We start from the raw sequence: 15149 nt of genomic DNA, 5'->3' as shown, positions 1-15149 counted from the left end.
TTGTATCTATTGCAAGGCTATTTGAGCGTAGGGAGCTTAGTATCAAGATGTGTGTTGTATCTGTTGCAAGGCTATTTCAGCGTAGGGAGCTTAGTATCAAGATGTGTGTTGTATCTGTTGCAAGGCTATTTCAGTGTAGGGAGCTTAGTATCAAGATGTGTGTTGTACCTGTTGCAAGGCTATTTGAGCGTAGGGAGCTTAATAACAAGATGTGTGTTGTATCTGTTGCAAGGCTATGTCAGCCTAGGGAGCTTAGTATCAAGATGTGTGTTGTATCTGTTGCAAGGCTATTTCAGCGTAGGGAGCTTAGTATCAAGATGTGTGTTGTATCTGTTGCAAGGCTATTTCAGCATAGGGAGCTTAGTATCAAGATGTGTGTTGTATCTGTTGCAAGGCTATTTCAGTGTAGGGAGCTTAGTATCAAGATGTGTGTTGTATCTGTTGCAAGGCTATATCAGCGTAGGGAGCTTAGTATCAAGATGTGTGTTGTATCTGATGCAAGGCTATTTCAGCATAGTGAGCTTAGTATCAAGATGTGTGTTGTATCTGATGCAAGGCTATTTCAGCATAGGGAGCTTAGTATCAAGATGTGTGTGGTAACTGTTGCAAGGCTATTTCAGTGTAGGGAGCTTAGTATCAAGATGTGTGTTGTATCTGTTGCAAGGCTATTTCAGCATAGGGAGCTTAATATCAAGATGTGTGTTGTATCTGTTGCAAGGCTATTTCAGCCTAGGGAGCTTAGTATCAAGATGTGTGTTGTATCTGATGCAAGGCTATTTCAGTGTAGGGAGCTTAGTATCAAGATGTGTGTTGTATCTGTTGCAAGGCTATTTCAGCCTAGGGAGCTTAGTATCAAGATGTGTGTTGTATCTGATGCAAGGCTATTTCAGTGTAGGGAGCTTAGTATCAAGATGTGTGTTGTATCTGTTGCAAGGCTATTTCCGCGTAGGGAGCTTAGTATCAAGATGTGTGTTGTATCTGTTGCAAGGCTATTTCAGCATAGGGAGCTTAGTATCAAGATGTGTGTTGTATCTGTTGCAAGGCTATTTCAGCATAGGGAGCTTAGTATCAAGATGTGTGTTGTATCTGTTGCAAGGCTATTTCCGCGTAGGGAGCTTAGTATCAAGATGTGTGTGGTATCTGTTGCAAGGCTATTTCAGCGTAGGGAGCTTAGTATCAAGATGTGTGTGGTATCTGTTGCAAGGCTATTTCAGTGTAGGGAGCTTAGTATCAAGATGTGTGTTGTATCTGTTGCAAGGCTATTTCCGCGTAGGGAGCTTAGTATCAAGATGTGTGTTGTATCTGTTGCAAGGCTATTTCCGCGTAGGGAGCTTAGTATCAAGATGTGTGTTGTATCTGTTGCAAGGCTATTTCAGTGTAGGGAGCTTAGTATCAAGATGTGTGTTGTATCTGTTGCAAGGCTATTTGAGCATAGGGAGCTTAGTATCAAGATGTGTGTTGTATCTGTTGCAAGGCTATTTCAGTGTAGGGAGCTTAGTATCAAGATGTGTGTTGTATCTGATGCAAGGCTATTTCAGTGTAGGGAGCTTAGTATCAAGATGTGTGTTGTATCTGTTGCAAGGCTATTTCAGCGTAGGGAGCTTAGTATCAAGAGTGTTGTAGGGAGCTTAGTATCAAGATGTGTGTGGTATCTGTTGCAAGGCTATTTGAGCATAGGGAGCTTAGTATCAAGATGTGTGTTGTATCTGTTGCAAGGCTATTTGAGCGTAGGGAGCTTAGTATCAAGATGTGTGTTGTAACTGATGCAAGGCTATTTCAGTGTAGGGAGCTTAGTATCAAGATGTGTGTTGTATCTGTTGCAAGGCTATTTCAGCGTAGGGAGCTTAGTATCAAGATGTGTGTTGTATCTGTTGCAAGGCTATTTCAGCGTAGGGAGCTTAGTATCAAGAGTGTTGTAGGGAGCTTAGTATCAAGATGTGTGTGGTATCTGTTGCAAGGCTATTTCAGTGTTCCAGTTTTCCGGTAATTACCAGTTTTTTATGGGTAAAATTGAGCTTGGACAGGTAATTCATGTGACGGGAGTCCCTGTGGAACAGCAAATAGAGTACCTCATAAATCTTTGTTGGTGAACGAAACATTGGCGATTTTCATAGAAGCATGATAAGTATATTAAGTCAGCTTGGCTTAGTGCAAGGAAATAACATTTCGCTTTGATTCGAGGTTAAAAAATATTTGTAGTGATTTCATATGAGCCGATTGATGTAGTTTGACATTGTAGCTGTGTCTTTCAGGGCTTCACATACGTAGCGCCGTCAGTTCTCTACGAGATGAACAAGCCGTGGATATCGGAGAAGGAGCCGAGATCCCCACGCAAGGTGATGGCGTCTACTCTCCGAGGAGCCGTCAGGTATTATTGCTGTTCTTTACTTTCAGGAAATTCTGTTGATTCTTGCCATGTTTACAGTTAGAGGCCATAGCTTTATTGCTGGCGGGGCATGGGTGGCCCAGACGGCTGAGGTGCTGAAATACGCTGTGCAGAGTTGCTTCCCTTAGGTGTTCGAGTAACCTTTGATCTTGACAATATTCCAGATTCGACCAGATTGTGATCATAGGTTTGTCAACACCATATCCAGGCCTTAAAGTTGCGACTAAAATGGTTGCCAATGCGACCTAAATTTCAATTTGTCTACTGTCTAAAATTTAGAGGTAGTCATTTGGCTACCTCTAAAGATATCTTGTGGCGACTAAATTCTATTGCTACACATATGTAGACACAAAAATAAACATGTCTGCTACTAATTTCACTCGCAAATAATTCCTCCTAAAGTCAACAATGAACGGAAATACATAAATATTAATGTAATTAGTATTTTATTTTAGTTTATAAGCAAAATGACAATACTCAAGTACAGTTTCCACTAATATACAATTCCAATACTAGTGCTATGACTTGTACATATTATAATAGTTATTTGATGCAAGATAGTTTCAAATGCTTTTGGCTACCAACAATATTGGCTTGACTTCTTTATTTTACGACTGGCTACCTGGAAAAAAATACTTGTAGTTATATGGCTACTTGGTAAACATTTAAACTTTGAGGCCCGATACCCATGATTGTGGGTTTTATCAAAGTTGTTAAATCTCTTCCCCCTGCATCACTTTGGGCTCTCCTCCCACGTCAAGGTGTTTGCTGTGACATCAGCAGCGGAAGAAACTAACATTTTTGGCCCACTAGTCCTTATAATGATAATATATATCAAAACCCTTAAAAATGGCAAATATCTACTAGTCCTCATGATACCTTAACTATTGGGCAGTTTGGCAAGGACAACATGACTAGTGCCAATTTCTAACCCTGCATCAGTGAAATATTGCTGAAAGCAGCGTCCAGTACATCCCGCTCATTGTATTGCAGAGGTATTTCATTGTATCATGTCATTCCATTCTATTGACAATGTTGTTAGCATTGATATTAACTATTGATAGGGCTGGCTATCGATGTAGATCATAGAGACCAATAATCGTTAACAAAATATCAATCGATTATTGATAAATAGCGGAGAAGTAAGTTTGAGCAAATAGGCTAAAAAGTCCAAAAGGAGTCATTGTACTTCACATCATTGGTGACACGTTTATGCATGGATTACTTTGTGGACATTTAAGATATGACAAAAACAGTTGCTTTCGTCTTTGGCAGTTGTCATGATTGACAATATCAAGTCTTTTTTGGAAGATTTACACTTTATTTCATCGCAATTGATTATGTAAGAAATTATCGATAAGAATTTTCATATCGATAGTCATTAATATTTCTTCCCTAATTCTGACTATCAATCTTTTTAGCCAGCCCTAACTATTGATAATTTAACTTGTCATCAAGCCACTGACAACTGCAATGCACAGATAGATTGATCAGTTGTTAACCCTGTAGTGGACCAAGACTGACAAAAAACCTTCACGTACTTGCAAACTGAAAGTTGAGCCTTGCTCACTCACTCACTCACTCTTTTCTCTTTCAGTCCATCACATCAGCATATTGTGGAGGGCTTTGCTATCGGTCAAATCGGCCAGGCCAACGGCCTCCACCATGATCGACACCAGGAGGCCATGGACACGTCAAGTCTCCCTAAAAGGTCAAAGTCCCCCGCCATTGCTACTAAAAATAGTGCTTTCAAAAAGCTAGCTTTTCCTGGAGCCCGGAATAGGCCCCCCCATCTACAAATGAACTAATTAGGTAGTCTTAGGTCAATATGCAATATGTGAAGTAATTTATTGATGTGTTAATTATTGTATTTAATGTGATCAGTATTTTGATGAAGATTTTGTGCATCTCATGGACTGTTTAACACAGTGAATATGGGATTGTTTTCTGAGTACAGATTTTTAAACAAGGACTTACTGGTGTGGCAGTCTTTATTTTTTAGATAAAATTAATGTTATGTTTTTAATCAGTTCCTATTTATTTTGCGTACTGAATGACAAGTACAACGAAGCGGGACCAAGTGACAGACTGTTGAATTACAAAACAGATGGATGCAAAATTTCATTTATTTAATCATAGTCCTAGCTGCCTGTCTTTTCCAGCCTTAGAAATCTGTGGGTTTTAGGACTAGTCCCGAGGACTTGTGTTTTAGGACTAGTCCCGAGGACTTGTGTAAGCCCTATTTCACAAGTCCTCAGCCCTTGTAGCTAGTCCTGCTTGAACAAGACAAAATGTTGAATATGTTTTCATTTTCTGTCCGTCTTATTCAGTTCCAGTTTGTAGCAAAATTGAAGCATTGAGAACTGGTTCAGAATTATAACCTTCAAATACTACTAGTCAATGAAGACGACCATCATTGGATTTTTACTTGTCCTCAGCACAATTTAGGAGTCTCAGGCTAGTGGGCTAGCATGAATTTCGAATACTGCTTTACACATTGTCATTTTTGCCACTAGGAACAAGACTAGATGTGTATATAATACAGTCCGGCTGGCTGCTGTTTTAATCTTATATCAATAGTTTTTATTAGGCATGTCACCATCTTCTACTTTCCTGACAACTGATTGAAATCCACACTGAAATATACATGATATACATTATCTATACTGCTTGTTTCTTACATATCACTTTCATTAAACTGCATAATCTCATGATAAATACAAACTTAAATATTGCCCTCAAAATAGATTTCAAAATATTTTTGTATTTTCCCGATTTCTTGTTTTTGAACATTTCCGATCGGTGGTGATACTTCTTCACCCAAGACATTCATTATTTGTACTGCTTGCTCCACAATTTTTAGTTTTGTTTACTAAATGATAATTTTATTTTGTTTGGTATTATGTTTTGTTGAGAGAAATGTTAAGATCTGACATTTGAACATTAACTATCCTGTTCAACCTGACGATCTCTATGATTATCACAACAGTGACTTGTTGAAAAACTTACAATTACAAGCAATATCAAATTATACAGACACATTGAAATTTGAGAAAACACTGACATTTGTTTCGTATTAACTTGTTTGATTTATCCAAACCTGTCCACTGTTACTGTTTATGTTTGTGTAGAGCGTGAGAGTGTGATAACTTTGTGTGTATGTGTGCGACGTACCGCCACCTGTGATCCCAGATTACCCATGTATATATTGTGTATATTTATTGCTATATGATATGACAGGCTGAATTGACACCAATCTCATTAAGATGAGATCTTTTATTCTGATACCTCTCTGCGTGAAGATCTGACACCTCCAAAGGATTTAAAGCCGGTAAAATTCTAAATCAGACAATCAGTGGGTGAGCGAAGCATTCAGAGCAGTTCATCTTGTAAATGAACTTAAGCAAGTAGTTCCAAATGTTAAATAATAAAGGGTGTGTAATCATATTGTGTTTATGACATCTAAACCTTGTAATGTGGGTACCATGGAAGGAATATGTGATCTGTATTGGTTTGTTAAAACTAAAATGTCTGAATCATTTTAAGAAGCTGATATCTGACTGGCTAAAGGACCGACTCGTTCATTAGCTTGGTGGTCCGAGTTCGCTGATGGTTCACCGACACGACCTAAGGATGTTGTCCGATCTTCACGCAGGGAAGGACTGAATCGGAGTGAAAAGATCTGATTTCAGTGAGATTGAAACACACCGGCTTGGGTTGAGACACTCTATGCAGCTGGACAGGGTGTTCAGCCATTAATCTGTTACACATTACAAGGCTTCCATGTTTGTATCAAGAGATGTTAGTTACTGGATGTATGTTAAAGCTTGAGCAACAAGCCCCTGCATGGGTTATCTATAGAACGCTGATCCACTGACCAGAAATGAGTGTAAGGCCCTCCATTTTTATATCTTGTTTGCAGTGGTAGAAACTAACAGTTTTATTCCACTAGTCCCTATAATGATAGCAAATAGCGAAACCCTTAAAAATGAATGTCTACTAGTCCTTATGATACCTCAACTATTGGGCAGTTTGGCATGGACTATAGGACTAGTGCCAATTTGTAACTCTGGATCATTTACAGATTAATCAAGCCCAATTAGCAGCTACACAACCTTTTCAATCACTTAAAACAAATAATTGTAAGTTCTTTATTTCTGAAAATTAGAAAATACAACTGAACAAATTTAAAGTACAATCTCTACCCCCTGTTGTGTACAGACCGAAGTTGGTGCTTCTCACTGTGACAATAGTACTGCCCCTTAAACATGATAGAGCCGGAGTGGTAGGCTTGTGGTTAAAGCGTTCGCTCGTAACTCTGAAGACCTAGGTTCGAGTCCCAACAATGTGTGAAGGCCATTTCTGTTGTCCCAATGCCATGATATTGTTGGAATTTTTGTTACAAGCGGCATAAAACTACATTCACTCACTCACTAAACATGTTAAACCATACCATGTATTGCTTCCCTGCTAAGCTACCAACCAGATACATTGGAGATTGGAAGTTGGTGCTGTGTACCTGAAGGTGACTGGCACCTTACCCACTCACCCACTGGTGGAGTAAGGTGGCACAGCACATGCAAGCACCAGGATTGTTTGAATCCCAGTTTGCCTTGATTATGATCCTTGGCTAGTCAGCACCTTACTCAAGATTTGGTTTCACCGAAGTGGTAAAAGTCTATGACCTGCGTCACTTTGGGCTTTCCTCTCACATGATGGTGACGAAGCTGTCCTGGGTATATGCAAGAATGGATCCTTCAGTGATATTGATGACGTCCAGTGAAAAGGCATCAATTGAAGTATTCAGGGATTTATGTAGACTTGCTCAAAGGCTGATATTCGTCCCCAAGTCTGAAGCTAAAGTCAAGAATATGGATGTTTTTTTTATAATTTCCTATTTCATGCTATTATAGTTCTGACTAATCATATCCCAACATAGGTACAATGTGCAGCCCATTTCTGGTGTCCCCCGCCGTGATAATGCTGGAATATTGTTTAAAGCGGCGTAAAACCAAACTCACTCACTCACTGATTAATCATAGCCCACTAGAGGTGGCTTGCATCTCACTTACAACAGGAACAATAAACAGGAAGAGGCTTTTATGCTTGGTTTCGTTATATTGCATTAATGGCAATATTAATAAACACAATTTTAGGAAAATAACGAACAAAATATGCTTTTGTGCCGATGAGCCTGCCGCCTCGGGTTCTTTGTTTGGAATTGTAAATAAATGCCTAATATTGTACCGTAAGTGCTGTTGTAAGTTTATGAAAGATCACCTTTGTCATTTTATGATCATGGTAGTAATTTGTTCGTCAGGTCTGAGAATCAACTATGAATAATGTTTGTGACATTTCGTCTTCTCTTGTGTCATCATTTCAGTAACCCATGCTTGCCGTGAAAGGCGACTATGCTTGCCGTGAAAGGCGACTATGCTTGTCGTAAGAGGCGACTAACAGGATCAGGTGGTCAGGCTTGCTGACTTGGTTGATGCATGTCATTGTATCCCAATTGCGTGGATATATATGCTCATGATGTCAATCACTGGATTGTCTGGTCCAGACTTGATTATTTACAGACCACCGTCATATAGCTGGAATATTGCTGAGTGCGGCGTTAAACAACAAACAAACAAATCATAAATCAAAGCGTTACAGTAATGAAATCCAACTTGTTTTTATCAAAGACTTGTTTGAGTATTCAACTTGTGTCTAAATGTTTTGATATGTATTTTAAATACTCACTACTTAAACAGTCTTGCCAGTGGTGGACATTGTAATCGATGTGATCATGCCACGAAGCTAGTTACGCGATGTGAACTAATCTGTTTCATAGTTTTGTGACTTGAGGACGTGGCCACAGAGCTCAGCCCCTCTGGGGGATCAACTTCTTGTTGGTTTCAAATCCCAAATTAGACCTGATTGGTGAGCCGCACTCTCTCAGGAAGCCATGGCGATTAACAGTTGAAGACCAAGTAGTTTGTTTGAAACAATTGTCTTACGTAATGAGTTAAACAGAACTTCGGAAGAACAAGATAAGCGTGACTGTCATGATTATGATCGTCATGACACAAGAGCTTATGATTATGATTATCGTGGCACAAGATGTTATTGTGTCATCGGTCAGTGGTTTATGCAAACATGGAAGCCTTCAGAGATTTACTCGGTTGGGAACTTAAGTCACTTCCAGTGTGAAGTCAGTATGTGTGAATAACCTCTCATTTGTACATCCAGTGTGAAGTCAGAATACATGAATAAACTAATCTCGGAAGGATATGAAGAGAATGATTTGTATGTCTGGGGAATGCTTAATAAAGATTTGATTCTTCATAGAACGACAGCTGTGTGAAGTCTTTATTGAACCTTATATTTGTTTCCCTGCATGATACCTTTCTGAGAAGTATCCAACCCTGTGCTTTGGGCATCCTAGATATCCAGCGTGATATATCTCCATTGTGTGACAATAAATAAATACGCCAGACCTATCGCCTCATCCTAGATATCCAGTGTGATATATCTCCATTGTGTGATGATAAATTAATATGCCAGACCTATTGCCTCATCCTAGATATCCAGTGTGATATATCTCCATTTTGTGATGATAAATAAATATGCCAGACCCATCGCCTCAACCTAGATATCCAGCGCAATACATCTCCTACAGTGATGATAAGAAACCCAGACCCATCGCCTCAACCTAGATATCCAGCGCGATACATCTCCTACAGTGATGATAAAAAACCCAGACCCATCGCCTCATCCTTGATATCCAGCGCAATACATCGCCTCATTCTAGATATCCAGCGTGATATATCTCCATTTTGTGATGATAAATAAATATGCCAGACCCATCGCCTCAACCTAGATATCCAGCGCAATACATCTCCTACAGTGATGATAAAAAACCCAGACCCATCGCCTCATCCTAGATATCCAGCACGATACATCTACAGTGATGATAAAAAACCCAGACCCATGGCCTCATCCTAGATATCCAGCGCGATACATCTCCTACAGTGATGATAAAAAACCCAGACCCATGGCCTCATCCTAGATATCCAGCGCGATACATCTCCTACAGTGATGATAAAAAACCCAGACCCATCGCCTCATCTGCTGGGAATGATGTCACTGATAATATTTGCCTTATCAATTGTACTGTTCATGGATGATGTAGATAAGATTGCAATTTCACATTTAGTTCTCAACACTTCCTGTAGCCCCTAGACTTGGTCCCCAGGGACTTATGCCGTTGTAAAAGGCATCTAAATTGATTGGGTGGTCACTGGTCAGGCTCTGTGACATGGTTGATAGAGTGACATCGTACCTCATGATTGTGGGTTGAATCCCGGTTTGCCCCGATTATGTTTCTAGGTTTGTCAGCACCATACCCGTGCTCGTGGGTTTCACCAAAGTGGTAAACATCTGAGACCTGCATCACTTCGGGCTTTCCTCCTCATTAATCTGACGCGCCGCGATATAACTGGAATACTGTTAAAAGTGGCGTTAAACCAAACTCACTCACACTCACTCGTACCTCATATATATGCCATGGATCATTGCTCACAATATCAATATCTGAATTGTTTGCTGGTCCAGACTCAAATGTTTGAAGGCCGCTGTCGTATAGCTGGACTATTCCTGAGCGCTATGTTAAACAACAAACAAACTGACTCATCTTGTAGCATCTCTAAAATAACTGGGAAAGCCTGATAGCATAACAACATTCCTCCACCGATATTCAGTGAGGGGGTACTGGGGTTTCGTTTGGACACTTTATATTTGTTCAGCTACAGCTGCAAAACCAATTTCTTTATTTAAAACTATATGTCTAAATTATTCATTTTTATCCCCCCGGCATATAATGCCAGTCTGTCTGTCCGTCCGTCTGACCGTCTGTCCGTCCGTAATCATTTCCTTTTCTGGGGCAGAATTCGAAAACCATTAAGTGTATTTGATCCAAACTTGGCAAATCTATCAGGCACATACTGAAGTGGTGCCTTTTGATATTTTGGGATTTTTCTAAAAAAATTTTTTTTCAATTTTTAGGGAATGAAGTTGGACATAGACTCAATTGGGGATGGGGTTCGTTTCCGGGGCAGAATTCGAAAACCATTCAGTGTATATGATCGAAACTTGGGAAAGCTATCAGGCACATACTGAAGTGGTGCCTTTTGATATTTTGGGATTTTTCTAATTTTTATTTTTTAAAGTTTTTATGGAATGAAGTTGGACATAGACTCAATTAGGAATGGTGTTCGTTTCCGGGCCAGAATTCGAAAACCATTCAGTAGGTTAAACAATGTATGCTTCTAAAAGAACATTCAACTGTTGACTCATTACATACAGAATTGCACATTTACTAGTGGTTACTTTACAGACAGCTGCTGGGGGGATATGTCATCTTTCTGATGACTCTTGTTTTAAAAAACCATCATGCAACAAGATATATGCCTGACAATTTCTTCTTTTTCAACAGTGTATGGCATAATTATTTTTTTTCAAGAACTTTCTGCATCAATTTTATTTTCCTTTCAAAAAAGAATGGTCAGTCCCTAAATACTCAGGAAAACCTCTTTCCAGCTAAATATTCTCCTTGATGCGTAACTTGTCCATGGCTACCATTTTGAATGTTTTGAGTCTATGCAGAAGCCTTTCGCTAGGTTAGGGATGGGAGAACTGGAGATGGTGATGTCACTTCCTAAACAAAAGCTGTAGAAGTGAATGGGTCCAGGGTATTTATTGTAACATGGATATGTAATTCCCTGGATAATCGAGGATGAGTCTCGTGATGATTGTCATGTCTTCCTATATTGTTTTCACAAAGTGAGGTCTGAGAAGACTCCAATGTCCTGTATCATTCACAGGTATTGATTTAAAAAGACATTCTTTTTTAGCATCCAGAAAGACAAGACTTGTCATGTATGGTGTCTTATCAATCAGTTACACTCCGTGACAAGTAATGACAGCAAATATTTTATAAGTTGTCGGTTCAGTAATTGTTGTCAGAAAAATATTTGATTTTGAAAATAAAACTATCAGAAATACATAGTTTTAGACCGGCTTCATCATTGAATGATTCTTTGAATGAAATTCTGTATTCCAAGCAAAGATTGCTCTCTCTGATGACATGATGCAAACATGATGGTGCCAAATTGATGTACGCATGCAAAGTTCTCAAACATTCTAATCTGTTTATAAGGCGACACTTATTAAATTTAGTGTTTCAAGCATTTATTCCAGCTTTTCCACCCAAGGTTGGTCGTAATAAATATAAATAGCTATGTCATTCATTCCATTCATTCATTCATTCATTCATTCATTCATTCATTCATTCATTCATTCATTCATTCATTCATTCATTCATTCATTCATTCATTCCATTCATTCCAATCATCCGTGGAGTTAAAATTGCTGTGGCTTTCAGCAGGGCAGTAGTCCCCTGAACGAAAAATACAGATGTGTGGCCTAAATGCTAAACAGACTTTTAGATAAAGAATACTTTGCTTAACATAGTACTGTGTGGCTGGTGGAGAGATGGTTTCAGACCCAGGCATCGGGACCCTTGTAGTTGCCTTCATCTTTCATGGGTCATCGTGACCTTGAGTAACTGACAATAGGAAGCGTAACTTGAGCAGTGACGTCCTTGAAAGATTAACCTACATAAGAGAGGTGTGTTACCGTATTGGATGTATCAAACACCCTCAAGTTCCCTGCTGTAGGCTCCTGGTGTTTCATGAAGTGACAGTGATGTCAGGTATCTGTCCTAGGGTATCAGGTCTTAAAGAGTGTGAAATCTGTTTCCCCGGAAGCACTCTTAAAATCACCAACATCACAAACCCATTCATCTCCTGTGAGAGTTGTCTGCCTTAGCCATGCCAGGATCTGCTTGTCCTAGGGTCAAAATCCAGATTTATCCTGCTTGTTTCTTGGTCTGTGAACACCATGAATATGATGGTGTTTATCTAAATGGAAAACGACTTAAACTTACATCATTTTGAGATTCCTTACCTCATCAGCTAAAATATTATCGCTTCAAACTCCAACTAAGTGTAAGTCAACTGAAAGATCATGCATGAAGACACTTCTGACCACCAGACACATATGACCTCATCCTCTAAAGCATTGCAATTTGCTGATCAGAGTTACTTCCCTTTTTTGGCCAGGATCCGAATATTATTGGGTTGCAGATTCCAAAATTGGCCGTAGTCAGCTCTCTTCCTCCAACATCAAACTGTGAAACTGAAATATTGATGGTGTCCTTAAACACATCTCACTCCCCCTGGCGTGTTGCATTCATGGTCAGTGGAATCGAGAAACATTGATCCCCGCTGCATTGTCTGTATGTTTCTTACCCACCATCCAATCCTCTATCACCAATCTCTCACTCCACCTGCTATTTCTGTTGATTCCGACTGGTTCTATCAGTTACCCTATCACCTGTGGGAGTTGCCTCTGTTGTGACATTGTCTTGGTATGGCCCTGTGGTTAGTGTGTTTGGTCATCACACAAGGTCCTGGTTTGAACCCCTTCCACAACACTACACTGATACAACTGAAAATTATACCGTCACTACATCGGGTGATAGTTACATAAACCACGGTAGATACTCCTTAGTTGATCCCCAAATTACTAACATGGTTTGAAAATTGATATGCATTTGCGTTCGGTATTCCTTTTTATTTCACCACTGAAACATTATACTTATGATCTGGTAAGTCAATCTCTTTGTTATTTAGATACTCATATTCAGAATTATATTAATTCAAGTTTGTTTCTTTCGAATGTTCCCCACAATAACTTGCGATTATCATTTATTTCTTGTAGACATTAAGAAGAGGACATAGTGGTCGGGTCATGTGACAGGTCAAGGGTCGCAGGGTCACAGCAAGATGTTAGGTTAGGCGTGTAAGAGTAGCGTGGACTGGTATCAGATGTTGTTGTGTACATAGCAGATGTTCATGCACTCATGTGTTTTGTTTTATCTGATGATAGCTTTTATCATTGTTAAACGCTTATGATGTGTGTACATAGTGAGTACTGGTTGCTTTGGCCTCTCATTGTAAGACGGACATGGTGGCCCAGTCTTCTAAGGCGCCGCAATTTGCTGTGCAGAGTTGCGTCCCTTGGACTCATCAGAAACCTAAGATCGTGGGTTCGAATCCCGGTTCACCCTGATTATGTTTCTAGGTTTGTCAGCACCATACCTGTGTTCGTGGGTTTCACCAAAGTGGTAAACCTCAGAGACCTGCGTCACTTTATGCTTTCCTCCTCTATCAAGCTGACACGCCGCGATATAACTGGAATACTGTTAAAAGCGGCATTAAACCGGACTCACTCACTCGCTCATTATGAGTTACTTTGTTTATGGATTTTGACTTCAACTCCCATCAGGAAGCTGTTTGAAATGTAAATATAAATAAAATTTACAAACAAGTTTTTTTATGTCACCCAAAACATTTATCAAAGGAGTTATCTTTTCAACCTTTTTTTGAGATTGCTGAAGTCTGAAAATGATTTTATTTTATTTCATATATGTTTCACATTTCAAGTTTTTGTTTTCTGTAAACCATGTTATTTAAAAAAACTGCTTTGGGAAAACTGCTCCGTAAATATTTTTTGGAAAGAACTTAGTAAATGATCGGTAAGATTACTGATACAGAAGTCTTTTGTTGAAGGGGCCATATTCAGACACGGTTCAAGGAATGTATTTTAGATAGAATTGTTTGTCAGTTTTTTTCAGCTTTTCACGTTCTTTGTGGCTTATTGCAGATTCTGACAGTGTATACAATTTTAGAAATTGTACTAGTGATGTTTCTGACTATTCCTGATATTATACATATTTTTGGTTTTATCTACAATATTTTTATGCAGGTTTTATCTCTATACATCATATATTAGACATATTTCTTTCATCATGTCAATTAAAATTCCTACCATGTAACAAGCTTCTGTCCGATGTTCGATTACATGTGATATCTCAGGATATAGTTTAGTTTTACTGAAATAATTGATACCCAATTGAAAACTTAAAGAATTCCCTCAATACATTGCCTGTATGTAAACTAGGGCACTAAGGTGTTGCTATGTGCTGTGCAGAGTTGCATCCCTTGTCATGCCTAGATCTGCTGGTTCTAGGTTCAAGTCCCACATTTACCCAGATCCATTGTCTGTCCCGTGCCGGTTTCATGAAAATTGTGAACATCGTGACCTATAATATTTTTTGCTAACGTGACATTTTGTTGCCGAAATACTGTTCAGAGTCATTAAGACAAACTCAGTGACACACTGTATACGGGGAACTTCTGGCCCTGTTGTCTAAAGTGTACTTTGCACACCAGAAACCTATGCTTGTGGGTTTGAATCCTGGTTTGCCACAATTATGTTTCAAGGTTTCTCATCACCATACGGGGGCACAGGTTGCCCAGTCGTCTAAGGCGCCGCGATTCGCTGTGCAGAGTCGCGTCCCTTAGGCACGCCTGAAACCTATGATTGTGGGTTCGAATCCCGGTTCGCCCCAATTATGTTTCTAGGTTTGTCAGCACCATACCTGTGTTCGTGGGTTTCACCGAAGTGGTAAACGTCTGACAACTGCATCACTTCAGGCTTTCCTCCCACATTAAGCTGACACGCCGCGATATAACTGGAATACTGTTAAAAGCGGTGTTATACCAGACTCACTCACTCACTCACTCACTCATCACCATACCCATTCATGGGTTTCACCGAAGTGGTAAACGTCTGTGACCTGCATCACTTTGGG

At 39.5% G+C, this 15149-nt stretch overlaps 1 protein-coding gene across 2 annotated transcripts in view; it reads left to right on the top strand.

The window, feature by feature from the left end:
• Positions 1-14931, top strand: part of LOC124141669 (ribosomal protein S6 kinase beta-1-like) — a 54426-nt gene extending 39495 nt beyond the window's left edge. Inside the window, exons 15-17 of one of the 2 annotated variants that reach the window (XM_048401063.1) lie at positions 2253-2368; positions 3984-4097; positions 13214-14931. In XM_048401063.1, coding sequence (XP_048257020.1) covers positions 2253-2368; positions 3984-4097; positions 13214-13220 — 237 coding nt within the window. In that variant the 3' untranslated portion in view covers positions 13221-14931. Of the gene's footprint in view, positions 1-2252; positions 2369-3983; positions 8722-13213 lie in introns of those variants that run through there. The other variant, XM_048401062.1, reaches the window with a different exon arrangement.
• The last annotated feature ends 218 nt before the right edge of the window (positions 14932-15149 follow it).

Source organism: Haliotis rufescens, unplaced genomic scaffold, assembly GCF_023055435.1.
Source record: "Haliotis rufescens isolate VD_foot unplaced genomic scaffold, xgHalRufe1.0.p SCAF_21, whole genome shotgun sequence".
In the NCBI taxonomy this organism is placed as follows: domain Eukaryota; kingdom Metazoa; phylum Mollusca; class Gastropoda; order Lepetellida; family Haliotidae; genus Haliotis; species Haliotis rufescens.
Note: the sequence above shows the minus strand (reverse complement) of the source record. Positions and strands in the feature narration are given on the sequence as shown.